Here is a 26,459-nt window from a genome sequence, read left to right as displayed (position 1 = left end):
ATTATTTTCTCAGATTAGCAATGCATGTGGCTGCCAGCAGATTGGCAATTTGCAATGAATAAAAGATGTCTGAAAACTACCGCTGTGTTAAATGTAAGTAGGGGTGAACAGAGAAATTGTCTCTCTTGAACACATCCTCCCCCTCCCTTGTCTGGGAAGCCTAAAGATAGTGACAGGAACTCAACACTGACCAAACAGAACAGAATAACAGAATTGGAAGGGACCTTGGAGGTCTTCTAGTCCAACCCCCTGTTCAAGCAGGAGACTCTATGCCATTCCAGACAAATGGCTGTCCAGTCTCTTCTTAAAAGCCTCCACCCAGTGGTTCAAGGTTCCACTGATTAATTGTTCTCACTGTTAGGAAATTTCTTCTTAGTTCTAGATTGCTTCTCTCCTTGATTAGTTTCCATACATTTTTTCTTGTCCTGCCTCCCCTTTGGAGGATAGGTTGACACCCCCCTACTTCCTTGTGGCAAAACATGGGAACACTGCTAACGTGTCACCCCTTATCCTTTTTTTCACTAGACTAAAGGTAAAGGTAAAGATTCCGCTCGCACATATGTGCTAGTCGTTCCCGACTCTAGGGGGCGGTGCTCATCTCCATTTCAAAGCCGAAGAGCCAGCGTTGTCCGAAGACATCTCCGTGGTCATGTGGCCGGCATGACTAAATGCCAAAGGCACATGGAACGCTGTTACCTTCCCACCAAAGGTAGTCCCTATTTTTCTACTTGCATTTTTTGTGTGCTTTCGAACTCCAAGGTTGGCAGAAGCTGGGACAAGTAACGGGAGCTCACCCCGTTACGTGTTGTGCCTCGTCCTCCCTCCTCTCCTCAGCCGGGCCCTGCCTGCCCTGAGAAATCTGAAAGGAATTTGGCAAAGCTGCAGAGGCTTCGTGGCCATGCTTGATACGGGCTTCCTAGACCCGGTCGTCGGAGGGGGAGGGGGACACGACATTACGTGGCACTAGGGATTCGAACCGCTGAACTGCCGACCTTTCGATCGACAAGCTCAGCATCCTAGCCACTGAGCCACCACGTCCCTTTCACTACACTAGACGTACCCAATTCATGCAACCGTTCTTTATATGTTTTAGCCTCCAGCCCCCTAGTAATTTTTGTTGCTCTTTTCGGCACTCTTTCCAGAATAAAATAGCCATATGAAATTATAATATACTACAAATAAAATAAGAATAAAATTGCCATATGAGAACCTGGGACCAAGGATACTTTATTGTCAATAACCAGGCAGAAAGAGGGCTCCATGGCACCTTACTATACAAACTGGTCTTGAAGTCAACACAGCTCCAGGATCCCCAGCATGCTGCTGCCTCTCCTGAACTTCCTCTTTTGAGCTTCTTGCCGGGGCTGTTTTATGAAACTGGAATCATCTCCTTGAGATCCTGGGTGGAGCCACGTTTTTTGTGCTGGTGTTTCATCTGGCGTTCATATCTTGCCCACTTCCTAGTAGTGAACTTCCTGTGTCCCCCCCCACCCCCGAACTAGCCAGTTCTGAATGAAAGAGAGGAAAGAGCCCCTCTTGCCTAGGCGGAAAGCATCTTCCCAGTCCCAGCTGGAGCAGAATTATCTGAATGGCTTCAGGCTGTGGAGAAGAAAAGAGCTACTGTGGTCTAGCAGAAAGAGGCTTGATGTCTCGCGTCTTCATATATGAAAGCAGCTGCTCTGGGATTTCGGCTAGGACATCTTTCGCCAGGCGTGCCATGCTTAAAATGTGGTTGCCGGAATGGTCTACGTAGTCTCGGAAGGGCACAAACTACAACACCAGGAAAGACACAAAAAAAGGCAACGGGTACCGAATTAGATTCCCAAGTCTGGTGCAATCTTCTTGGCCATCAATAGCAACAGAAGAAGGAAAATTTCGTATTTCCCAACTCAGTTTACCTGAGCAAAGATATGAGGGCGGGATACCCACCCACACACTACATAGCAATAGCATTTCTATCTGATGATCATCAGATAGAAATCCTAACACCTCACTCCTTGCATAGATTGACGCTGTTAAAGAGAAACAAGTCGGGAAGAGGACAATTCATCACAGAAACCTTCCTTCGGCCCATTCTAACCAGCCAGATTCTCAAAGAAGAGTTACCTGTACAATGTCTCTCTCAGCATAACGGCCCCTGGAAGAGACCCGTACTTCATCTCCATCCAGCTCTTCCATAGCTGAAGATACAAGCAAACAAAGATCTGAACATCTGTTGCCATCTTTCAGGAGAACTGTTACTGTATCCTGACACCCAGCTGGAGAATAAATCTTAGGGTCCTTATTTCTGCATTTTGCCCTAGTTTTGCAAAGGGTCAGGAATAGTATAGTACAGTACTATAGTATAGTACAGTACAGTACAGTACAGTATAGTATATACCAGGCTGAGGTACTCTGGGAATTGAAGTCCACAAATCTTAAAGTTGACAAGGTTGGAGACCCCTGGTATATAGGATAGGATAGGATAGGATAGGATAATAGAGTAGAGTAGAGTAGAGTAGAGTAGAGTAGAATAGAATAGAGTAGAATAGAGTAGAATAGAGTAGAATAGCAGAGTTGGAAGGGACCTTGGAGGTCTTCTAATCCAACCCCCAGCTCGGGCAGGAAACCCTCGGGCAGGAAACCCCCAGCTCGGGCAGGAAACCATTTCAGACAAACGATTGTCCAACCTCTTCTTAAAAACTTCCAGTGTTGGAGCATTCATAACTTCTGGAGGCAAGTTGTTCCACTGATTAACTCTTCTGCTATGAGGTTTTGCTTATGGGTGCAACCAATCAAGGACTGGGATGCCAGCCTTGATATCCTTCCAACCTGCACTCCCTCCGAAACGTCCAATCCGCTCCTTGGTTTTCTCAAGACTCAATTCTCTGATCGCTCAAAATTCATCTGAATGGGAAGGGCACTTACCCCCAAACTCAGCAGGGCCCACTCCCACGATGATGACAGACATGGGCAAGGAAGAAGCCTGCAGAATAGAAGATTTATTGTCTCCACTGTACTGTATTCAGTTTACAGCACAGGGAATAAACTACAGCCTTCCAAAGTTTTGGAACTTCTATTCCCCATTCTCATGTGCCAAATGCCACGATGGCTGGTAAAATCGAGGTAGGGGAAGACTCTACTGGTAGACCTCAACTTTTGACCACAGCTGAACCCAAATTTCTGTTGTTAAGTTAGACAGTTGTTAACCGGGTTTTGCCCCATTTTACAACTTTTCTTGCCACAGTTGTTAAGTGAATCCGGCTTCCCCATTGGCTTTGCTAATCAGAAAGTCACTAAAGGCGATCACACGACCCCGGGACACTGCAACCATCATAAATGTGAGTTGCCAAATATCCATATTTTGATCACAATTCATAGTAGGATTCAAAAATTTTTTACTACTGGTTCTGTGGGCATGGCTTGGTGGACATGGCAGGGGAAGGATACTGTAAAATCTCCATTCCCATCCCATATTTTGATCACAATTCATAGTAGGATTCAAAAAATTTTTACTACTGGTTCTGTGGGCATGGCTTGGTGGACATGGCAGGGGAAGGATACTGTAAAATCTCCATTCCCATCCCACTCCAGGGGAAGGATACTACAAAATCCCCATTCCCTCCTGATCCGCTGGGACTTGGGAGGCAGAGAATAGATCGGAGTGGCGCCAGTCAGAGGTTCTCCAAACTACTTAAAATTTCCGCTACCGGTTCTCCAGAACTGGCCAGAACTTGCTGAAACCCACCTCCCGATCACATGGCCATGGAGAGGCTGCAATGGTCATAAGTGTGAAAAGGGTTGCAAGTCGAGGACTACTTGTACTTTAAGTCATCTGTGGGCACCGTTCTTGATACCCATACTCACACACAAAGACACAATTGATGACAGTGCACCGTCCCTTAGATATTTTTCTGCATGTGTGGGTGCTCCACACAGACTATTTAATGAGGATTCAGGGGTTTGGAGCTGGTAATGGTGCCTTTACGCCCCAAAGCTTGACTTTATTCCTTTTCTTATTACCCGATGAGCTACACCAAGGCCGACTCACACTGACAATTGCTTCTTTAGTCTGCAGCATATCCGAAATCACTCCATCGGTGATGATGAGAAGAACATAATACTGGGAGCCATCAGTGACCTGGGCAGCCAAACTGGGAAACAGAGAGAGAGAGAAAGAGGAGAGTGATGGAGAACACTGATTTCAGCCCTTTGCTTCCTACTTCAAAAAAAATTACAACGGCTGCCTTGTTAGCAAGCTAAGAAAGCGAGAAGCTGACTTAAGCTTTATTCAGAATCAGATTTGATACCTGTCAGTCCGAACTGACAACAGCTCTCTGCATTTGAACGCCTTGCGCCTCTTCTTTTGCAGATTGGATCTGGGTTATTCTGCAGGCAAAGCATAAGCTCTTCCCGCTGGGCCACCCTCCCTCCCTCCCTCCCTCCCTCCCTCCCTCTCTTCCTTCCTTCCTTCCTCTTTCTTTCACCTTCTTTACCGCTGCACGAATCTTGCATGGGCCGCTGCCTTAACAGGTCAAGCAATGCAGATTGCAGTTGCCCGAGACACACTGGATTATTTTGGCTCCCAAAAGCCTTGGCTGAGAGTGGCCTCCTTGACGCTTTCATTTTAATTATTTATATCCCACCTTTATTATTTTTACAAATAACTCAAGGTGGCAAACACACCCAACATACCTTCTTCCTCCTTGTCAGCATTCCAGAAAAACCCCCAGCTTCAAAACAACAACCCCTATGGGGTGAGTTGGGCTGTGAGAGCGGGACGACCCCAAGGTTCACCTGGCTGCTTTCATGGTTAAGGCAGAATTTGAACTCACGGTCTTTCACTTCCAAGCCTGGTGCCTTAACCACTAGACCAGGGGTCTCCAACCTTGACAATTTTAAGCCTAAAGGACTTCAACTCAGCTCTGCTGGCTGGGGAATTTTGGGAGTTGAAGTCCTCCAGGCTTAAAGTTGCCAAGGTTAGAGACCCCTGGTCTAGTGGTTAAGGCACCAGGCTTGGAAGTGAAAGACCAAATCACTAGACCAAATCACTCTTCAAGGTTTCTGAGAGATAAGAAGACCAACAGGTGGCTTCCTGTTGTGGTCTGTCCGTCCCAGGTCCCTCCAGCAGCTGAATCAGAGGAGGAGGAGGAGGCGTGAAAATCAGGGTCAACATCAACGCAACCTGAGAGCTCCGAGGGGGAAGAGGGAGTGGAGTTGGGAGAGAGACAGAGGCAGAGTCAGGTCTGTCTGTCAGCCCTCAGATGGAGAGTCAACAGCTCCCAGGTCTGGAGGTGGATGATGAGGAAGAAGAGGAACAGCTGGGTCCAGTGCCTGACACTTGGATGCGCAGAAGGCAGAGGAGAGGAGAGCAGTGGAAATCCGTGGGCTGATCCTTGGAAAGAAAGAGCCACTATCCTAGCTCTGGGGATAAAAGGCAGGGGGCGGAGATGAATAGCAGACAATTATCCGGCCAAACTTGTTAACCTGCAGTGAGAGAGAAACTTTTTGCCCTGGCTGATGGCACTCCTAATTAAAGGAATCTTTGAGTTAACTTCAGAAGGTTTGTCATGTTTGGGGAACTGGGTCAGAACATTTCATCGTCCCCTCTCCACTTACCAGGCCACCTGGTTGATGACAGGTGCAAAGTTGGTGGGTCCGTAGAGCTGCACGGTCCGTAGGCTTTGGAAATAGGCTTCCAATACTCCTTCAATGCCCTCGCAGTTGGGATTGTCCGGGTTATTGTTCTAGGGAAGACAATGACACAGCTCAGCAATCTGGACATTGCTAGCATGAGAGACTCTTCCCTGAACCCTCAAAGGGCTCTAGAGCTGGGAATTCTGGGAGGGATGAAGAGCACCGTGTTGGGGAAGTTAATCCTTAAGCACTGATGAGGTTACCTAGTTTGGTAACGAAACATCTGCAAGAAAACGACCAAGCTCAGAGAGCAGCAAGGATCCCACACCACGAGACTTCTCCGACGCGGGAGAATTAGAACTTTGGGTTTTCCTAGTGAAAGACTCAGAGAAGTCTACCTGAGAAATGCTTTTGATTGTTTTGGCTGGTCTACATAAACTGAAGCACCAACTAAATGTAAAAGTGGCTATGGATTTGAAGACCAGAATTGATGGTATAATTTAATCCATAAACATTAAAGGGCGAGTGGGATTGTCCATGGTGTGTGTGTGTGTGTGTGTGTGTGGGCCCTTGAGTAGAGCTGACCTTGACGTGTCCCTCACAATAACATTTTAGAAAAGAAATATTAAAAGATATAGTATTTAATTCAGTGGTGAAATCCGGTTTTTTTTACTACCGGTTCTGTGGGTGTGGCTTGGTGGGCGTGGCAGGAGAAGGATACTGCAAAATACCCATTCCCACCCCACTCCTGTGGGAAGGATATTGCAAAATCTCCATTCCCACCCCACTCTGAGGCCAGCCAGAGGTAGTGTTTGCCGGTTCTCTGAACTGCTCAAAATTTCCGCTACCAGTTCTCCAGAAACTATCAGAACCTGCTGGATTTCACCCCTGATTTAATTCTCTGAATTGGAAACCTTTCTTACTAATTTCTAATCAATGATGTATGGCTATGATAATTTATTCGGTGGTAAAGAAATGTTAAAAACCCTATCTATTTTCTATTTCTAATGTCACTGTTTTTTTGTTGTTTACATTTATATCCCGCCCTTCTCCGAAGACTCAGGGCGGCTTAGAGTGTATAAGGCAATAGTCTCATTCTATTTGTATATTTTTACAAAGTCAACTTATGCCCCCCCCCAACAATCTGGGTCCTCATTTTACCTACCTTATAAAGGATGGAAGGCTGAGTCAACCTTGGGCCAGGCTTGAACCTGCAGTAATTGCAGGCTGCTGTGTTTTAATAACAGGCTTCTTACAGCCTGAGCTATCACGGCCCCTACCATCACGAGGTAATACAATTTAATATTATAATAGAATTTTAAATAGTTTATTTCTGAGCACCACCAGCTCTGTTAATAGAATGATGATGACCTCAGAGATTCTCTACAATAACTTCTTAAAATTAGCATGATCTAACGCAGGGGTCTCCAACCTTGACAACTTTAAGACTTGTGGACTTCAACTCCCAGAATCCCTCAGCCAGCAAATCTTAAAGTTGTCAAGGTTGGAGACCCCTGATCTAACGAATTATAAAATCGGTAATCTCCCAAACAGCAGCATAGAATTATATATGCCATCGTACAGCTGTACAGCTTTTCTTTCTTTACAAATTATCCTTTGTAATCAATCAAAGGTGAATTCTGGCTGCACTGTAAATGACAGAAGCATTACCTACCAGGAACAGAGAAAATAATTTTAAAATAATTGGTTAAAAACATAACTGGAGGGATTGATAGCGAAATGACCTGAAAGCCTAGGCAGAATACAGGTAGTCTCTGTATTCTGACTGTTGGAGGCGAGTCATTGGCCCCAATGGAGAGGGTGCGCAACTTGGGCGTCCTCCTGGATGAACGGCTGTCTTTTGAAGATCATTTGACGGCTGTCTCCAGGAGAGCTTTTTACCAGGTTCGCCTGGTTCGCCAGTTGCGCCCCTTTCTAGACCGGGATGCCCTATGCACGGTCACTCACGCTCTCGTGATGTCTCGTCTGGATTACTGCAATGCTCTCTACATGGGGCTCCCCTTGAGGAGCACCTGGAGACTCCAGGTAGTTCAGAATGCGGCTGCACGGGTGATAGAGGGCTCCCACGTAACACCTCTCCTGCGCAGACTGCACTGGCTGCCTGTGGCCTTCCGGGTGCGCTTCAAGGTTTTGGTAATGATCTTCAAAGCGCTCCATGGCATAGGGCCGGGTTATCTACGGGACCGTCTGCTGCTACCGAATACCTCTCACCGACCCGTGCGCTCTCACAGAGAGGGACTCCTCAGGGTGCCGTCAGCTAGGCAGTGCCGTCTGGCGACACCCAGGGGAAGGGCCTTCTCTGTGGGGGCTCCCACCCTTTGGAACAAGCTTCCCCCAGGACTTCGTCAACTTCCGGACCTCCGAACCTTTCGCCGCGTGCTTAAAACTCATCTATTTATTTGCGCAGGACTGGACTAGATTTTAGATTTTAAATTTAAACTGGTTTTAATGGGTTTTATTATGTATACTGTGATTTTTAATTATTTGGCTATTTGGAATAAGTTTTTTAATGGATGTTTTATTTTGTATTTATATGTATTTTTATCTGCCTGTAAACCGCCCTGAGTCCCTAGGGAGATAGGGCGGTATATAAATACGAAAAAATAAATAAATAAATAAATAAATTCATTCAGTAACCATTGAAAGTTATGATGGCGCTGAAAAAAAAAAAGTACGACCGATCCTGGAAGTTTTGGCCGTTGCAGTGTCCCCACAATCATGTGATTAAAAATTGGGGACTTGGCAACTGGCCCACATTTACAATCATCATACTGTCATTACAGCTGCAATCTGGTTATAAAACAGGTCGGTCATGTGACCGACCCATTTTTTGTGGTAGTTGTTAAGCAAACACCGTGGTCCTTAAGTAACCCATGGTTTGCTAAGATGCAGTTTTGGCGAAGCCATCATAAAACGGTGACTATGGGATGCTGCAAATGTCCATAATCGCATATGCTTTGCTGAGCGCCTGACATTTGGTCATGTGGCTGCGGAGGGAGCTCAACCATCGGAACTTCAAATCCGAGTTATAACTCCCCTTATTTTGAGTCAGTTGTAACTTCGGACAGTCGCTAAGTGACTGGTCGTAAGTGGAGGACTACCTCAATCTAACTTTCAAGTGTCTCATTAGGCATGTGGAACTGTGACGGAGTGTATTACAGAACCGACCCCTGAGAAAGTCCTTTTTCTTTAAGAACATAAGTAGCTCTCTCACAATGTATTCCTTCAACCTATCTTGTATGTAATACTATTTCTAAAAGGTTCAAAGGTTTCCCCTGTCCAGGTGTGACCAACTCAAGGGGGGAGGTGCTCATCTCAGATTCTCAGCCGAGGGAGCCTGCGTGCTCTGAGGGATGCTTCTGTCCTCCTGTGGCCAGCATGAAAATACGGAATGCAGTAATTTTCCCACCAAAGTGGTATCTATTTATCTACTCGCATTTGCATGCTTTCGAACTGCTAGGTGAGCAGGAGCTGGAGCAAGGAACGGGAGCTCACCCTGTTGTGCACTACTTGGGCCTCAAACTCGGGTTGTCGGGGCTTTCCAGCTGACAAGCTCAGCATCTTAACCTTTGAGCCATCACGCCACTCACCCACCCCCACTCTTTCAGATCCATTCAGATGAAGATGCCAGGGATGGGACTTGAGAGTTGCATGTGTATTGGCAGGCATTCTCCTGTTATGGTCCCTCCTGTCTTTGCCCAGGAAGTTCTTTCTTACCAAAGGGAACTGATGAGACACTTTGCCGTCTGGTGGGACCTTGGCACCAAAGCCATACGCAGGGAAAAGTTTGTCGCTGTCATAATCCTGGATGATTTCACCAACTGCTTTCAGTGCCATGGCATAGGAACTGAGTTGATAAGGGCTCATGTAATGAAGAGAAGTGGGTTGTGAAGGGTTCCCTGTGAAAAGGCATTTTGTCAGTCTCAAAAATTCTGCATCCACCTTTTTCCCCCAGCCCAAGGGTGTCATGCCCCCATCGGAGCCTGAATCTGCGGAGGAGGACGAGTTGGAGCTGCAGCCAACAGAGATCGAGGGGGCGGGTTTATTGGCTTCGGAGAAATCTGGGGAGGAGCAGGCCAAAGCAGCCCAGGGCCTCTCAGGATTGGGACAGCTTGTTAGCAGGGAGGAACGGGGGCAGGATGACCAAGAGAGGGCAAGCGGTGGACAGGAGGAGCGGCAGAGCTCAGGCGATGAGCAAGGACCACCACCCCTCCTGATCCCCAAGCATGGAGAGTGGAGAGAAGGCGGGAACAGCGCAGGCTGATTCAACGACTTGGGAGGAGAGCACCCCACCCCTCTTCACAAGGCACACCTGGGGACTGAGATTTAAGGAGATGCTGTGGGGAGGGGCATTTGTTGGGAACAAACACTGAATTGGTAGAGTTTGGTGTGCCGGTACAGATAGTTGTACTTTGTAGGACCGCTTGCTTCTTTCTGACTTTGTGGACTTAGTACCTTGTCCCTGACTTTGTGGACTCGTTGTTTGTTTGCTTTGCTAAACTGGGTGCAACCAGAGGCTGCCATGTGTGTGTGTGTGTGCACACTTTGCTCTGGGACTTGCCAAGACCATGGGAGCGTTTGAGGGGAAATTTGGAGCATTAAAGGGGAGTTTGAACTCTCAGCTGGGCGTGTGACCTTTGTGCCTTGTTCTCGGTCATCACAAAACGTTTCTTGGAGTCACAGTACAGCTTCCTCCCTGGCCATCCCTATCCAGTGGGCCCACGTGAATTCTCATCCTATCTCCCCAAATAATCGGAGCAGAGACAGTGCCCAGGTGTGGCCACTCCAAAACGAATCTCAGCGAGCATCAGAGTCAACCTGGCCGCTTTGTGTTACCAGCAGCAGAGCCACGCTCGGTTCCCATAGTGACACGCAAGCTCACCGTTGGAGGCCGTGAAGTCAATGGCGACGGTGAAATTCAGCTGCGTCCTAAGGATGGTGCGGAAAAGAGAGAGAGAAATGGATGCTGCCATCCTTGGGGATCCCTTCCAATGTCCCAAGGGTGCTCCCTTTTGGGGTGCCAGGCAATTCATCTTCTCACCAGCACCAGCAAGTCTCCCTCTTCAAGAGACCAGAGCATCCCCGCCTTCCCCAATGTGCCACGCCTGAGGCACCTACTTCCTTATCACCTTAAAAAGTCATTGTGCTCTGCCCCTGATGCCCTCTTATAGCTCCCCCGCAATGCCTCAGAGGCAGTGGACAGGAAGAGGGCTGAGGGCTCATGAAACCCTCAGAAAACAGGGACCTGAGAGGCATCCAGGATTTTCAACCGACGCACCCGCCTCGAATGTAATCAACAAAGGTGAATTCTGACTGCACTGTGAATGACAGAAGGGTTACCTACCAGGAACAGAGAAAAAACAAACAAAAGAGAAGAAAAAAAGAAGAAGAAGCAGCATGAGATATTCGGGATGGTGAGCTCATCTGGGCAAGAAAGAAAAGATTTGGGGAAGGCAGTGTCTGTTCTGGATTGGCCTGAAGAGAAGGGAATCAGGAAGAGAAGGGAAATGTGAGTGGCTTTGATAACACAAGCGCTTCCTTTTCCTTTTTTTTTTAGAGCAGGTAAGACGTTTGACTGGAAAAATCTGGATTGTCTGCCCCAGTGATTCGACGCACAGATTTGTAAAAGGATGAGGGGCAGCAGGGACGTGGGCTAAGAGAGGGGAAAAAACTGTCCTACACTTACAGTCCCCGAGTTAATGTACTTCTTTTTCTTGCACTTCTTCCTCGGGTTCGAAACCTGGCGAGGGAAGAAAAGAATGCATGAGAGAGGAGCACTTTTTTCCTTTAGCTAATAAATTATTATTATTTTTTTATTTCATTTTGTCACAACGGTATATACAATCATCAACATAAACAATAACCCATCATGAGAGAAAAAAACGTTTTGTATGCTCTGGTTAGTAGTGTAGAGTTTTTGGAAAAGAAGCTACATAAAATTAGATTTACAACTCTTAGGGCCTTTTTTTGCTATGTAGTTGCAGTGGGCTTTGGCATTTAGGTCATTTGATATGAGAACTCCAAGATCTTTGACAGGGTGGGGGTCGTCAGTAAGGTAATGTCCATCAAGGTTGTACTTGATATTAAGGTTCTTTTTACCAATATGTAACACTGAGCATTTGCTGGTTGATATTTGAAGTTGCCAAGTTTTAGACCAGTCGGAAACAAAGTCAAGGTCATCTTGAAGGGTAGAAGTATTGTTAGTGGTATTGAATAGTTTGACGTCGTCAGCGAAGAGAACACAATAACTTGAGATAAGGGCACAGAGATCATTTATGTATAGTATGAAGAGCGTTGGTCCAAGAACACTACCTTGGGGAACGCCACTTTTGACAGGAACAGGATTTGATAGAGGGTTGCCAATTTTGACTACTTGTTGTCTGTTTGATAGGAAGATAGAGAGAGATAGAGAGAGGAAGATAGAGAGAGCCAGTTTGGTCAAGTAGTTAAGGCACTAAGCTAGAAACTGGGAGACCATGAGTTCTAGCCAGTGGTGGGATTCAAAATTTTTTACTACCGGATCTGTGGTGGGCGTGGCTTGGTGGGTGTGGCCAGGCAACCCTTGGCCTTCTGCACCCCGCTGGGAGCAAAAACGGGCACGGAGGGATGTGCCCCCCCTGCGCCCCATTTGGGGCCTAGGAGGCTTCCCGGAAGCCTCCTGGGAGCGAAAACAGGCCATGGGGGGACTGCCCCATTTTGGGCCTAGGAGTCCTCCTTGCACTTACCTGGGAGCCAAAATGTGGCATGTGGAGACTCCTGTAAGGGGCGGGGCAGAAAGGGGCGGGGCCAACCAGCAATTTAACTATCTGCTCGCCTGAACCAGCCTGAACCGGCTGAATCCGACCACTGGTTCTAGTCCCACCTTAGGCATGAAACCTGGCTGGGTGATTGTGGACCAATCGTTAGGAGACTGTGAGTTCTAGTTCCACTATAGACATGAAAGCAGGTTGGATGATTTATGGATGAGCCGCTTGCTTTCGTGGTGTCGAGACAATAATTTGGTCCTTAGCACCAATAAAACCAAGGAGCTTATAGTGGACTATAGATCAGACATCCAGCCGTTGCTTATCAATGGAGACTGAGGGGAGCAAGTGGCCAGTTTTAAGTTTCTGGATGTTATCATAAAAGAGGACCTGAAGTGCAGCACTCACATTGCAGCACTGGTCAAAAGGGCCCAGCAGAGATTATACTACCTGAGACTTTTCAGAAAACAACAACTGAATGAAAAACTACTGGTGGCCTTCTACTGCTGCACCATAAAGAGTATTTTAACTTACTGCACCTGTGTATGTTTTGCCAATTGCACAGTGGCAGATAGGACAGCACTCCAGAGGGTTAATATCATTGCCCAGAGGATCATTGGTTGCCCTCTCCCCACTTTGAAAGAGCTTTATAGCTCCTGCTGCTTTAAGAAAGTTCAAAACATTCTAAAGATCCATCTCATCCTGGGCACCCTTTTTTTTTAACTATTACCATCTGGCAGACGGTACAGAACAATAAAAACAAGGACAAATAGGCTGAAAAACAGCTTCTATCCCAGAGTTTTCTTAGTTTTGCATTACATGACATCATAATCTTCTGTAAGCAAAGAAACAACTCTCTGAAAATACGTGGCAGCAAGAGTTTTAGATGCCTTCTGAGGAAAACCTTTGGGGTGGGGGAAAATTTTCACTTATGGCTCTGTACAGCATATGCATATTGCAGAACTTAAAATGTAGTTTTAGCACATAGCACTGATGTACATGCTAAAATATATATGAAATTGCTCGTGGCCATAATAAAAATATAACTATTAATGCATGACTAGGCTTCATCTTCATAGCACTTAACTGATTTCTTTTAATCAGATTTTTTTTTTACACCTTCCCTGAACATTTCAATCAGAAACTATCAGAATAGAGTTGGAAGGGACCTTGGAGGTCTTCTAATCCAACCCTCTGCTCAAGCAGGAAACTCAATACCATTTCCAACAGGTGGCTGTCCAGTCCCTTCTTAAAAACTTCCAGTGATGAAGCCCCTACAACAGGGGTGTCAAACTCGTGTCGTCACAGTGGTGTCACGTGATGTATTCTCCCTTCGCTAAATTGGGCAGGGGAGGGACCAGCACATGACGCAACCAGCCTGCGGGCCGCAAGTTGGACACCCCTGCCCTACATCTTCTGACTGCAAGCTGTTCCACTGGTTAATTGTCCTCACTGTTAGGAAGTTTCTCCTTAATTCCAGGTTGCTTTTCTCCTTGATTAGTTTCTATCCATTCTTTCTTGTCCTGCCCTCTGGTGATTTGGAAAATAGGTTGACCCCCCCTCTTCTTTGGGGCAGCCCCTCAAATACTGGAATACTGCTATCATGTCCCCCCACCCCAGTCCTTTTCTCTAGACTAGGCATACCCAATTCCTACAATCTTTCCTCATAGGTTTTAGTCTCCAGGCCTTTAATCGTCTTAGTTGCTCTTCTCTGAACTTTTTCCAAACTCCCAACATCTTTTTTGTAATGTGGTGACCAAAACTGGATGCAGTATTCCAGGTGCGGTCTTACTAAGGCTTTATAAAGTGGTACTAATACTTCATGTGATCTTGATTCTATGCCTCTGTTTATATAACCAAGGATTGCATTAGCTTTTTTGGCTGCCACCGCAGTTCATATACAACATTTAGAGAATGTTGTATATCAACTTTCTTTGAAGAAAGACAATTATTGGTCATAGACCGTAAAATCAACAGGTGGACAGCCTGGAGCAGGTGGACAATCAGAGATAGCAAATACCCCCATCAGATACAATTACTACTGTCTTGCAAACCTCTGGTTTATGCGGACTAGCTCCTAGTATCCATCTGATAAGAAATATTTTCCTGTCAAAAGAGACCTCAGAAGTAATTGGAGGTTCATGTCAGCTTGTCTGCTCCCAGCCTTATATCATACCCAACAAGAAAAACACAGACTTCAGAGGATAATTAGAACTGCAGAAAAAATAATTGCTACCAACCTGCCTTCCATTGAGGACCTGTATACTGCACAAATCAAGAAGAGGGCCGTGAAAATATTTACAGACTCCTCGCATCCTGGACATAAACTGTTTCAACTCCTACCCTCAAAACGACGCTATAGAGCACTGCACACCAGAACAACTAGACACAAGAACAGTTTTTTCCCGAAGGCCATCACTCTGCTAAACAAATAATTCCCTCAACACTGTCAGACTATTTACTGAATCTGCACTACTATTAATCGTTTCATAGTTCCCATCACCAATCTCTTTCCACTTATGACAGTATGACTATAACTTGTTGCTGGCAATCCTTATGATTTATATTGATATATTATCATCAATTGTGTTGTAAATGTTGTACCTTGATGAACGTATCTTTTCTTTTATGTACACTGAGAGCATATGCACCAAGACAAATTCTTTGTGTGTCCAATCACACTTGGCCAATAAAATTCTATTTTATTCTATTCTATTCTAAAGTCAACATATTTCTTTTTAGTTTTGTCATTTGGTTTATCATTATTAGCTAAGGTACTGGACATACCCATACCTAATCCACCAGTTATGTCAGTTCTCCACATGGTTCCTATATATAAGTCCTGAATAATGAAGTAGGACATAAGTCTTCTAATTTGGAATGGCAAATTATTTATCATGTTTTCAGTGTCCCAGGGTCATGCGATCACCTTTTGTGACTTTCTGACAAGCAAAGTCAATAGGAAAGCCAGATTCACTTAACAACCATGTTACTAACTTAACAACTGCATTGATTCATTTAACAATCGTGGCAAGAAAGGTCATAAAACCTTTAGCAACAGAAATTTTGGGCTCCATCATGGTCGTAAGTCGAGGACCTGTATACATTTCCTCTGATACCAATAGCCCTTGTTCTTGCTTAAGAATCTTTTTCACCTTCTCTCCCATCCTTTTAATATGGCAATAGTGGACTCAACCTGGGTTCTTCTATACTGCGTTTCCCCGAAAATAAGACCGGGTCTTATATTAATTCTTGCTCCAAAAGACACATTAGGGCTTATTTTCTGGTTAGGTCTTATTTTGGGGGAAATAGGGGTGAAATGCTCCCGGTTCGGATCGAATCGCCCGATCCGGTAGCGATGGTGGCGGGTCGTTCGGAGAACCAGTAGCAAAAATCCCTGCCCCCCCCCATACACAGCTGAGCCATACGATCATCAGAGGTTTTTTTTTTTACTTTTAAAAGCATTTTTTCTTCGGCCGAAAAAATGCTTTTAAAAGTAAAAAAAAAAGCCTCTGATGATCCCGCGGCTCAGCTGGGATTATCAGAACCCTTTAAAAGCATTTTTTCTACAACCTCTTCAGCCGAAGAGGTTGTAAAAAATGCTTTTAAAAAGCTCCTCTGGCGATTCCAGCTGAGTTGCCTGATCGTCAGAGGCTTTTTTTTCTTTTAAAGGCAAAAAAATTGCTTTTAAAAGAAAAGAAAAGCCTCTGATGATCAGGCAACTCAACTGGGATTGCCAGAGGAGCCTTTTAAAATCATTTTTTACAACCTCTTCTGCCAAAGAGGTTGTAGAAAAAATGCTTTTAAAAGTAAAACAAAAAAGTTGGCCACGCCCACCCAGTCACATTACCCCCCACCAAGCCACACCCACAGAACGTAACAAATTTTACATTTCACCCTCGGGAAATATGGTACTAGATGTATCCATCTGGCTGACAATCTTAACTGGGGCTTATTTTGGAGGTAGTGCATATATTATGAACATCCTGAAAAATCACGCTAGGACTTATTTTCCGGTTGGGTCTTATTTTCGGGGAAATAATGTATTGGGGTAGATACATTTTGTTTAATCACTGACTTTGAATCTCCCTCATCACAGCAGAAGCTGGATCACAAATGAAGCTCATGACATGGAAATAACTGGATGGACAACCTACCTTCCTCTACACTACAGAACGCACAAGCCTCGGTCACCAAGCATCAAGAATTAAACATTGAACGAATTATACTTCATATGTCTGGGTTGCACTAGAAATGTGTAACCTGCATCAGAATATGCATCAGAATATTATCATCTCTTCAGTTGGACAACTGTTGTTGACAATGCTGGCTTGAACCTCTGAAGGAAATACAGGTAGTCCTCGACTTATGACCACAATTGAACCCAGAATTTATGTTGCTAAGTGAAAAATTTGTTAAGTGTTAAGTGTTAATTTTGCCCCATTTAACGAATGTTTCACTTAGCAACATAAACTTTTCTTGCCACATTTGTTAAGTGAATCACTGGTGCTGTTAAATTAGTAACCTGGTTGTTAAGTGAATCTGGTTTCCCCATTGATTTTGCTTGTCAAAAGGTCACAAAAGATGATCACATGATCCTGGGAGACTTAGCACCAACATAAATATGAGTCAATTGTCAAGCATTTGAATGTAAATCACCTAACCATGGGGATGCTGCAATGGTCAGGGGTGCAAAAAATGGACATAAGTCACTTTTTTCAGTGTCATTGTAACTTCGAAAGGTCACTAAATGAACAGTTGTAAGTCAAGGACTACCTGTATGGGATATAAGCTAACAAGCAAATGAAATCAAAATGTTGCTGAATTGCAAGGTTGAAGACTGGACTAATGCTAGCAAGCTTTATCAGAGCACGAGGACAAGAGGGCTAAGAAGCAGAAAACCAAAAACAAGCCCCTTCTGGATCCAGATCTTTCACCAATTGTTAACAAATGATACTGGGTTGCTCTATACCAATGAGGACTAGAAACATGTTTGTGTGCATTGTTTTTAAACCCACTGTGTCCAGATTTCTCAGCAGACATGTAATTTGTTGGGTCCAAGTAGTACAAGCGCTGCACAAAAACTAACATTTTTCAAGAGAAAAATGATTTTGCCAGGAGAAAGTCTTACCTCATAGACTGTGAACTGGTTCTGGGCGCGAGAGAGTTCCCGATAGCTTGTGGCAAACTCTCCAATAAAATCATGGCTGCCGAGACAACAACAAAGAAGTAATGTAACGCTTCACCGTTGGGGTAGCTTAAACCTGGATCGAGCGAGTGTATGAATAAACGGGTGTTCAGCGTATCCCACATCCTGCCGTAAAGAACTGAGGATTTTTAATTACTCCACCCACCCAATCCACTTAATCCTCTTTGCCCCACAGGGTGCATCTACAAAATACAGCAGATTTGAGATGTAGAAAGAATTGTACTGCTTCAAACTGCAGTTCGGGGGGTGGGTGGGAATGGATTCCGAGTGCTTTGCATTGGAATCCAAAAGCCCAAATTCAGTAAGAAGGAAATAACCAAAGCACAGAGTTTGCAGAGCAAAACCTCATTTTCTCTTTCGCTGTTATCTCTGGATTTCATCCACTATAGATTTTTCTTTGTACTTAAAAATGGCCTCTCCGGTCTGCTTCCCAAAGGACCATCACTCACGTTACCATTGATCCACCACCAAACAAAAAACAGGGGTTGCTCAGATCAGGGATTGTGAGGGAGAGGACAATAAATAAATATGTGTTGTCTGAAGCAGGAGCCTCCAACCTTGGCAACTTTAAGACTTGTGGACTTGCTGGCTGAGGAATTCTGGGAGTTGAAGTCCACAAGTTTTAAAGTTGCCAAGGTTGGAGACCCCTGGTCTGAAGGATAGGGCACAACCTCCAGGTGACTTCAGAGCCACGGGCTGTTCATTTTTTTGATAACAATACAGAATCATTTCCCATTATAGCTCCTGTAGCCTTCACCTGGCAACTACAATCTGGATCAATAACTCCATTGTTAAGTGCCTCAGTTGCTAAGTGGAAAAATCACATGATCAGGATGGGCTTCCAACAATATTTCCCACTTGGTCATTAAGCGAGTGATCACATGATTGCGACCATGACTTATTTTATTTATTTATTTATTTATTTATTTATTTATTTATTATTTATTTATATATATTTCTCCCGAAGGACTCAGGGCGGTTTACAGGCATATAAAAAACAATATTACAAACATTAAAATAATTTAAAATGTAATATTTAAATTTAGGCTAACTCCATTTAAAATCCATTTAAAATTCCCAATTAAAACTATCAGGCCAGTCCTGCGCGATGAAACAGCCATGTTTTCAGCTTGCGTCGAAAAGTCCGGAGATCAGGGAGTTGGCGAATACCAGATTGAGATTTGAGATTTGACTTCCACGTGTTCTACTAACTCTGTTTCTCAGGAGCCAATTGTGAAGCACATGAATGGTGATCAGATGACTGCACAATTGTAACTGTGTGCCAGTTGAAAAGCGCCAGAATGACAATCATGTGACCAAGGGATGCTGCCACAGTCATAAATGCAATGACTGGTTGCAAAGCTGTTTTATTTATATTTTTGCAACTTTGAACAGTCACTAAATGAGGCAGTTGGTAAGTGAAGATTACCCGTACCTTCTTTTGGTATGTTATTTTGTCTTTCTACAGCCATGCAGAGGTGGGTTTCAGCAGGTTCTGATCAGTTCAATTTTGAGTAGTTCGGAGAACCGGTAGTAAAAAATCTGATTGGCCCCATCCCCATCTATTCTCTGCCTCCCAAGTCCCAGCTGATCGGGAGGAAATGGGGATTTTACAGTATCCTTCCCCTGGATTGGGAAGGGAATGGAGATTTTGCAGTATCCTCCCCCTGCCATGCCCACCAAGCCATGCCATGCCATGCCACGCCCACCAAACCACACCCACAGAACCAGTAGAACAAAAATTTGAAACCCACCACTGCAGCCATGTCATATCCTACCCAAGTCCTTGTCCAAATCTGATCCACTTTTTTCTAATCACATGTAATTTTTTTGTCAACAGAAAGAAAACCCTTTTCTAATTGTCATCTTGGTTGTTTTAACTTCCTAATCTACATACAGGCTCTTGGTAATCTCCCATTCACAAAATTACCAGATCAGCCTTATAAAGTCAGCCAAAGTTTACCATGAGCTCTGTTCTAGTTAAGAAGGCTTCAAAAAGTCCTGGCAATTCTTTCTACCAATCTCAGCTTCAGATTAGGAGCGAATGGTTTTGAAAAGAAAGGAAACCATGCTTTAAATTTGTTCTGTTAAAGCCAAGAGCGTAATCCTATGCAAACACTTATATGGGATTTACATCTAAATAAGCACAAATGGGATTATCCTATTCAGTTAAGGTAAAACAGTCACATGAAAAGCATGACTTTTGGCTCCAATTCAAATAATATTGGCAAATAATCTCTAAAGGTAAAGGTTCTCCTCGCACATATGTGCTAGTCGTTCCCGACTCTAGGGGGCGGTGCTCATCTCCGTTTCAAAGCCGAAGAGCCAGTGCTGTCCGAAGACGTCTCGGTGGTCATGTGGCTGGCATGAGTAAACACCAAAGGCACACAGAATGCTGTTACCTTCCCACCAAAGGTGGTCCCTATTTTTCTACTTGCATTTTTTATGTGCTTTCGAACTGCTAGGTTGGCAGAAGCTGGGACAAGTAACGGGAGCTCACCCCGTTACACGGCAGCACTAGGGATTCGAACCACTGAACTGCTGACCTTTCGATCGAGAAGTTCAGTGTCTTAGCCACTGAGCCACCATGTCCCTACCTAAATAATCTCTAGGAAAACATTAATTGTCCTTTTGCCGGCAGCTCATTGTGTGCAGAGGGAAAAGGATAGAGAGAGAGAGAGATAGGGAGTATCAGAAAGTGAGAGACTCTCACTCATTGTTAGCTTTAATGCCATCTGTGATTAGCATATAATGCCCAGATAATTGTTTCTTGAATCTCTGGAATAAGAGAAAGTATCATACAAACTTTCCCCTATCAAGATGCCCTCAAAAGAATTGGGCTACAATACCAGAGTAGGTGAATTGTTAAGCATTGTAATTTCACACTAAAGGAGAATATTTGTAGCTCAGGGCTGAAATAAGGGGACCTTGGTGCTCTCTGAGCTTGGTTGTTTTCTTGCAGATGTTTCCTTACCCAACTAGGTAACATCATCAGGGCTAGACTAGACTAGCACAGATGATGTTACCTAGTTTGGGTAATGAAACATCTGCAAGAAAACAACTAACTCAAGAGAGCACGAAAGACCCCTAAATTAATTAATACTTCTGGGGAATCCAGGTTGGGGGAAGTGGTCTATAAAAACTAGTCTATATTCTCACCTGCCATCCCGGTCCCAGTCATAGACGTCGATTTTCACAGTCCTAGAACAGAGGTAACAAGTAACAAGAGAAGGTTAGTTCCCAAAGGAGGGTTTCAGCTTAGGAAAACAGGAGCCCAAAGGAGATAAGGAGATATGCTGTAGAGTCTATGTTCACATTCCTTTAAGTGCCAGTCCATAATACATAGTATAATGCATAATAATACACATAGAATTTTCTTTCACTCCTGAGAAACTTTCCAGAAAATATCAATCTTCCTTATAGCACTAACTAGCTGGATACCCGTGCTTTGCTAGGAAACTATGTGATGGGGCTTGATAAATTGACACTTAAAGCTTGAAAATTAATGAGTACTTACAATCGGCCTTTCCTCTCCCCTTCTCTCCCTCAGCCTTGCCCCAGAAGCCTCCCCTATCCTATCCTATCCTCTCCCTCAGGCTTGCCCCACAGAAGCCTCCCCTATCCTATCCCCTTCTCTCCCTCAGCCTTGCCCAACAGAAACATCTCCTATCCTTTCCCCTTCTCTCCCTCAGTCTTGCCCCACAGAAGCCTCCCCTATTCTATCCCCTTCTTGCCCTCAGGCTTGCCCAACAAAATCCTCCCTATCCTATCCCCTCCTCTCCCTCAGTCTTGCCCCACAGAAGCCTCCCCTATCCCATCCCCTTCTCTCCAGAGTTATTTTCAGGTTGGGAGAGGGAGTAGAAAGTCTAACTAATTAGCACCAGAGCATGTTATAATAATATAGGAAATACTAATGTTCTGATGGTCATTTCGAAAAATCCTTTCTTAGTGAGCACTTAGAAGCCAAGAGGAACATACATGACAATTTTCAAGTTTGTAGGCTTTACGGTTCTGGAGATTTCGTGATTAATGCATGAGTGGTTTTCATTTTTATATATAGAGATGTATGTATGTATGTTCCACCTATATAGATAATCCTCGACTTACAACAGTTTGTTTAGTGACAGTTCAAAGTTATAACGGCACTGAAAAAAGTGACTTGTGACCATTTTTCACACTTACAATTGTTGCAGCGTCCCCATGATCATGTGAACAAAACTCAGGCACTTGGCAACTGACTCCTATTTGTGACAGTTTTTTTTTTTTTTATTTAATTAAACTTTTATACCGCCCTTCTCCCAAAGGACTCAGGGCGGTGTACAGCCTGCATTAAAACAATTTATATACACACTAAAATAACAGTTAAAAAACTTATTCTAAAAAGGCCAAAATTAAAACCGTCCAATTGACCATATAAAATACCCAATAAAATACAATTAAAATTTAAAATTTAAGAATTTAAAAAATTTAGCATTTAAAAATCAGGCCAGTCCCGCTTGTATAAATAAATAAGTTTTCAGTTCCCGACGAAAGGTCCGAAGGTCAGGCAATTGGCGTAAACTGGGGGGAAGTTCGTTCCAGAAAGTAGGTGCTCCCACAGAGAAGGCCCTCCCCCGGGGGCCCGCCAGCCGACACTGCTTGGCGGACGGCACCCTGAGAAGACCCTCTCTGTGAGAGCGCACGGGTCGGTGGGAGGCATGTGGTAACAGCAGGCGGTCCCGTAAGTACCCGGGCCCTAAGCCATGGAGCGCTTTGAAGGTGGTAACCAAAACCTTGAAGCGCACCCGGAAGACCACAGGTAGCCAGTGCAGACTGCGCAGGAGTGGTGTTACCCGGGAGCAACGTGGTGCTCCCTCAATCATCCGCGCAGCTGCATTCTGGACTAGCTGAAGTCTCCAAGTGCACTTCAGGGGTAGCCCCATGTAGAGAGCATTGCAATAATCCAGGCGAGAAGTGACGAGAGCATGAGTGACTGTGCATAAGGCATCCCGGTCAAGAAAGGGGCGCAACTGGCGGACCAGGCGAACCTGGCAAAAAGCTCTCCTGGAGACGGCCGCCAAATGGTCTTCGAATGACAGCCGTCCATCCAGGAGAACGCCCAAGTTGCGCACCCTTTCCGTTGGGGCCAGTGACTCGCCCCCAACAGTCAGCTGCGGTTGCAGCTGACTGTACCGAGATGCCGGCATCCACAGCAACTCCGTCTTGGATGGATTGAGTCTGAGTCTGTTTCTCCCCATCCAGATCCGTACGGCCTCCAGACAACGGGACAGCACTTCGACAGCTTCGCTGGGGTGGCCTGGGGTGGAAAAGTACAGCTGAGTATCATCAGCGTACAGGTGATAACTCACCCCAAAGCCACTGATGACCTCGCCCAACGGCTTCATATAGATGTTGAACAGGAGAGGCGAGAGGATCGACCCCTGCGGCACCCCACAAGTGAGGTGCCTCGCGGCCGATCTCTGCCCCCCTGTCAACACCGTCTGCGACCGGTCGGAGAGGTAGGAGGAGAACCACTGATAAACGGTGCCTCCCACTCCCAACCCCTCCAACCGGCGCAGCAGGATACCATGGTCGATGGTATCAAAAGCCGAAGAGAGATCTAACAGGACCAAGGCAGAGGAGCAACCCCTATCCCTGGCCCTCCAGAGGTCATCCACCAACGCGACCAAAGCTGTCTCCGTGCTATGCCCGGGCCGGAAGCCGGACTGGAACGGGTCTAGATAGACAGCTTCCTCCAGGTACTGAGGAAACTGCCACGCCACCACACTCTCTACAACCTTCGCCACAAGGCGAAGGTTGGAGACTGGACGATAATTACCCAAAATAGCTGGGTCCAGGGAAGGCTTCTTGAGGAGGGGTCTCACCACCGCCTCTTTCAAGGCGGCGGGAAAGATCCCCTCCATCAAAGAAGCATTTATAATCCTCCGGAGCCAGCCTCGTGTCACCTCCTGAGTGGCCAGCACCAGCCAGGAGGGGCACTGATCCAGTAAAAATGTAGTGGCATGCAGCCTCCCCAGCAATCTGTCCACATCCTCGAGAGCCACAGAATCAAACTCATCCCAAACAACATCAACAAGACATGCCTCAGTCATCTCATCCGGATCATCGCAATCTTGGTCCAAGCTATCCCGAAGCTGAGCGATTTTATCGTATAGATAACCGCTAAACTCCTCGGCACGTCCCTGTAAGGGGTCATCCCGCTCCCCCTGGTGAAGGAGGGAATGGGTTACCCAGAACAGGGCGGCCGGGTGGTTATCTGCCGACGCAATGAGGGAGGAAGCGTAAGAACGCTTTGCCACCCTCAGTGCCACTAGGTAAGTCTTTGAAAAAGACCTAACTAGTGTCCGATCAGCTTCGGAACGGCTGGACCTCCAAACACTCTCTAGGCATCTTCTCCGGCGTTTCATCTCTCTCAGCTCCTCAGAGAACCAAGGAGCTAATTGAGATCTGCGCCGGGTCAGAAGCTGCAAAGGCACGACACGGTCCAAAGCCCCAGCCGCGGCCTGTTCCCAGGCCGCCACTAGTTCTTCGGTCGTGCCGTGGGCAAGATCCTCAGGACACAGCCCAAGCTCCGTCTGGAACCTCTCAGGGTCCATCAGGTGCCTGGGACGGAACCAACGCATTGGTTCCGTCTCCCTGCGGTGGTGAGTAGCGGTCTGAAAGTCTAGGCGGAGGAGAAAATGATCTGACCATGACACCGGTATCATCACTAAATCTCTTGTTACCAGATCATTGAAGTGTCCGGGGGTCATGTGATCACCTTTTGCGACCTTCAGACAAGCAAAGTCCATGGGGGCAAGCCAGATTCATTTAACAACCATGTTACTAACTTGACAACTGTAATGATTCATATAACAACTGTGGCAATAAAGGTCACAGAATAGGACAAAACTCATTTAACAGGTATTTTTTTTAGTAACAGAAATGTTGGCCTCCATTGTGGTCGTAAGTCGAGGACTACCTATATACCGCCGAGAGACCCTCTATGAGGGAGACGGAGGATTAAAAAGTTGGATATATCAATAAATGTACATAAATAAATAGTATCCTCTAGGTCAGGGGTCTCCAACCTTGGCAACTTTAAGTCTTGTGGTCTTCAATTGGCTGAGGAATTCTGGGAGTTGAAGTCCACAAGTCTTAAAGTTGCCATGGTTGGAGACCCCTGTTCTAGGTCATTCCTTCAGTCCTGGGAAACAGGCCAGGGAATATCAGTCTTCCTTATGCTACTAACAATGTATGTATGATTCACCTATGTAGTCCTTTGTAGTGGTTGCTTTTTATAGATACCTAAGGGAACCTGGATATGCTTTTCCCAGCTAAGGTACAGGTAGTTGTCGATTTGGAACAGTTCATTGAGTGATTGATGGTTCAAAGTTACGTCACTGAAAAAAGTGACTTATGACCATTTTTCACACTTACGACCTTTGTAGCATCCCCATGGTCACCTGATCAAAACTGAGATGCTTGGTAGCTGACTCATTGCTGTGTCCTGAGGTCACGTGATTCCCTTTTGCGACCTTCTGACAAGCCAAGCCAATGGGGAAGCCAGATTTGCTTAACAACGGTGTTACTAATTTAGCAACTGCAGTGTTTCACTTAACAAATGTGGCAAAAAAAAGGTGCAAAATGGGCCAAACTCACTTAACAAATTTCTCTCAACAACGTAAATTTCAGGCTCAACTGTCGTTGTACATTGAGGACTATCTGTACTTCAGTGGTTTTTAACAGCCTTGGGGCAATCTACACTCAGAGGACCTTTTGACTTGGAAACAGCGTAAGAAATTCAAATTAAATTTCTCTTCCTCTAATATTTTGGGTGTTCTGTCCTTTGCCAGCCTTTAGGCCCAAAGTATAAATATAAACTCTAACCTGTCATAGTCTCCATTGCACAAGGAGCGGACAGGAATGGAAAACGGCTGCCACACAGGATTCAGATTGTTCTTCACCACCTCTGTCTTGTGGCAGATGGTGAACCTGGAACCAGAGAGAAGTCATGGCAAAAGTGGGAAAGAACAAACACGAAAGGAGATCTAATGGGCTTGGAGGTGGTGTGGAGTAACATATTGCAGCCTCAAGAGATGTTGGATCACAATACAGTTGAGAATAGAGTTCATCATGCTAGCTCAAGAGGAATGAAAACTGTAGTCTAAAATGGGGTTTCCACACTTGGCAACTTTAAGACTTGTGGACTTCAACTTCCAGAATTCCACAAGACAACTGGCTGAGGAATTCTGGGAACTGAAGTCCACAAGTCTTGTGGAATTCTGGAAATTGAAGTTCACAAGTCTCAAAGTTGCCAAAGTTGGAGACTCCTGGTCTAGAACATCTGCAGGCCGCCAGATTAAAGAAAGCTGATCCATCCAGAAACCAGAAGAGCTGTCCAACTCCCAAAAAGACCCCACTGGCATAGGCTCCTTTGGGTTTCCGAAGCCACAAAAATTGGAGAGAGAGTTTCAGCGGGAGCTCTTGAGCCGCAGCATCTCAACTTCCCCCTTCCATCTGTGCATCCCAAACCCAGGCACTGCACACCGTGCCTGTTGGCCTTCTTCCCCAACATCCTTTGTTGGAACATCCACTAGTTGGGGAAGGATGGAGATCAGCTTGACGTGACGGAGAACAAATGTGGGAATGTGCTCTCCAACCACTTCTGAGCCAAGCTAGAAATGGACATTGAGTGCTACCGTTGCTAAGCAACCGGGATAGCCTTCTCTACCACTGAAGGACTGAAGCAAGGCCATAACCATATCTTATTTTCACCACATATGGAAAATCTGATTCTTCCACTGTAAGCATGGCTGAGGAAAAAAACTCATCAGCTGCAATCACTCGTGTAACCATCTTGCATAGCCCCAGAACACATGCACTGAAAA

At 45.4% G+C, this 26,459-nt stretch overlaps 1 protein-coding gene across 1 annotated transcript in view; it reads right to left on the bottom strand.

The window, feature by feature from the left end:
• Positions 1 to 1,307: 1,307 nt before the first annotated feature.
• CPNE9 (copine family member 9) overlaps positions 1,308 to 26,459 on the bottom strand; it is a 69,618-nt gene continuing 44,466 nt past the window's right edge. Inside the window, exons 10-21 of the mRNA XM_058169300.1 lie at positions 25,459 to 25,563; positions 20,749 to 20,790; positions 17,512 to 17,587; positions 11,324 to 11,377; positions 10,916 to 10,977; positions 10,520 to 10,566; positions 9,355 to 9,536; positions 5,599 to 5,726; positions 4,031 to 4,133; positions 2,908 to 2,965; positions 2,107 to 2,180; positions 1,308 to 1,770 (exon numbers count right to left, since the gene is read on the bottom strand). Of these exons, the coding sequence (XP_058025283.1) occupies positions 1,618 to 1,770; positions 2,107 to 2,180; positions 2,908 to 2,965; positions 4,031 to 4,133; positions 5,599 to 5,726; positions 9,355 to 9,536; positions 10,520 to 10,566; positions 10,916 to 10,977; positions 11,324 to 11,377; positions 17,512 to 17,587; positions 20,749 to 20,790; positions 25,459 to 25,563 (1,084 nt within the window). The 3' untranslated portion in view covers positions 1,308 to 1,617. The remainder of the gene's footprint in view (positions 1,771 to 2,106; positions 2,181 to 2,907; positions 2,966 to 4,030; positions 4,134 to 5,598; positions 5,727 to 9,354; positions 9,537 to 10,519; positions 10,567 to 10,915; positions 10,978 to 11,323; positions 11,378 to 17,511; positions 17,588 to 20,748; positions 20,791 to 25,458; positions 25,564 to 26,459) is intronic.

Source organism: Ahaetulla prasina, chromosome 2, assembly GCF_028640845.1.
Source record: "Ahaetulla prasina isolate Xishuangbanna chromosome 2, ASM2864084v1, whole genome shotgun sequence".
In the NCBI taxonomy this organism is placed as follows: domain Eukaryota; kingdom Metazoa; phylum Chordata; class Lepidosauria; order Squamata; family Colubridae; genus Ahaetulla; species Ahaetulla prasina.
The sequence above is the reverse complement of the archived record's forward strand: the minus strand, read 5'-3'. Positions and strand labels throughout refer to the sequence as shown.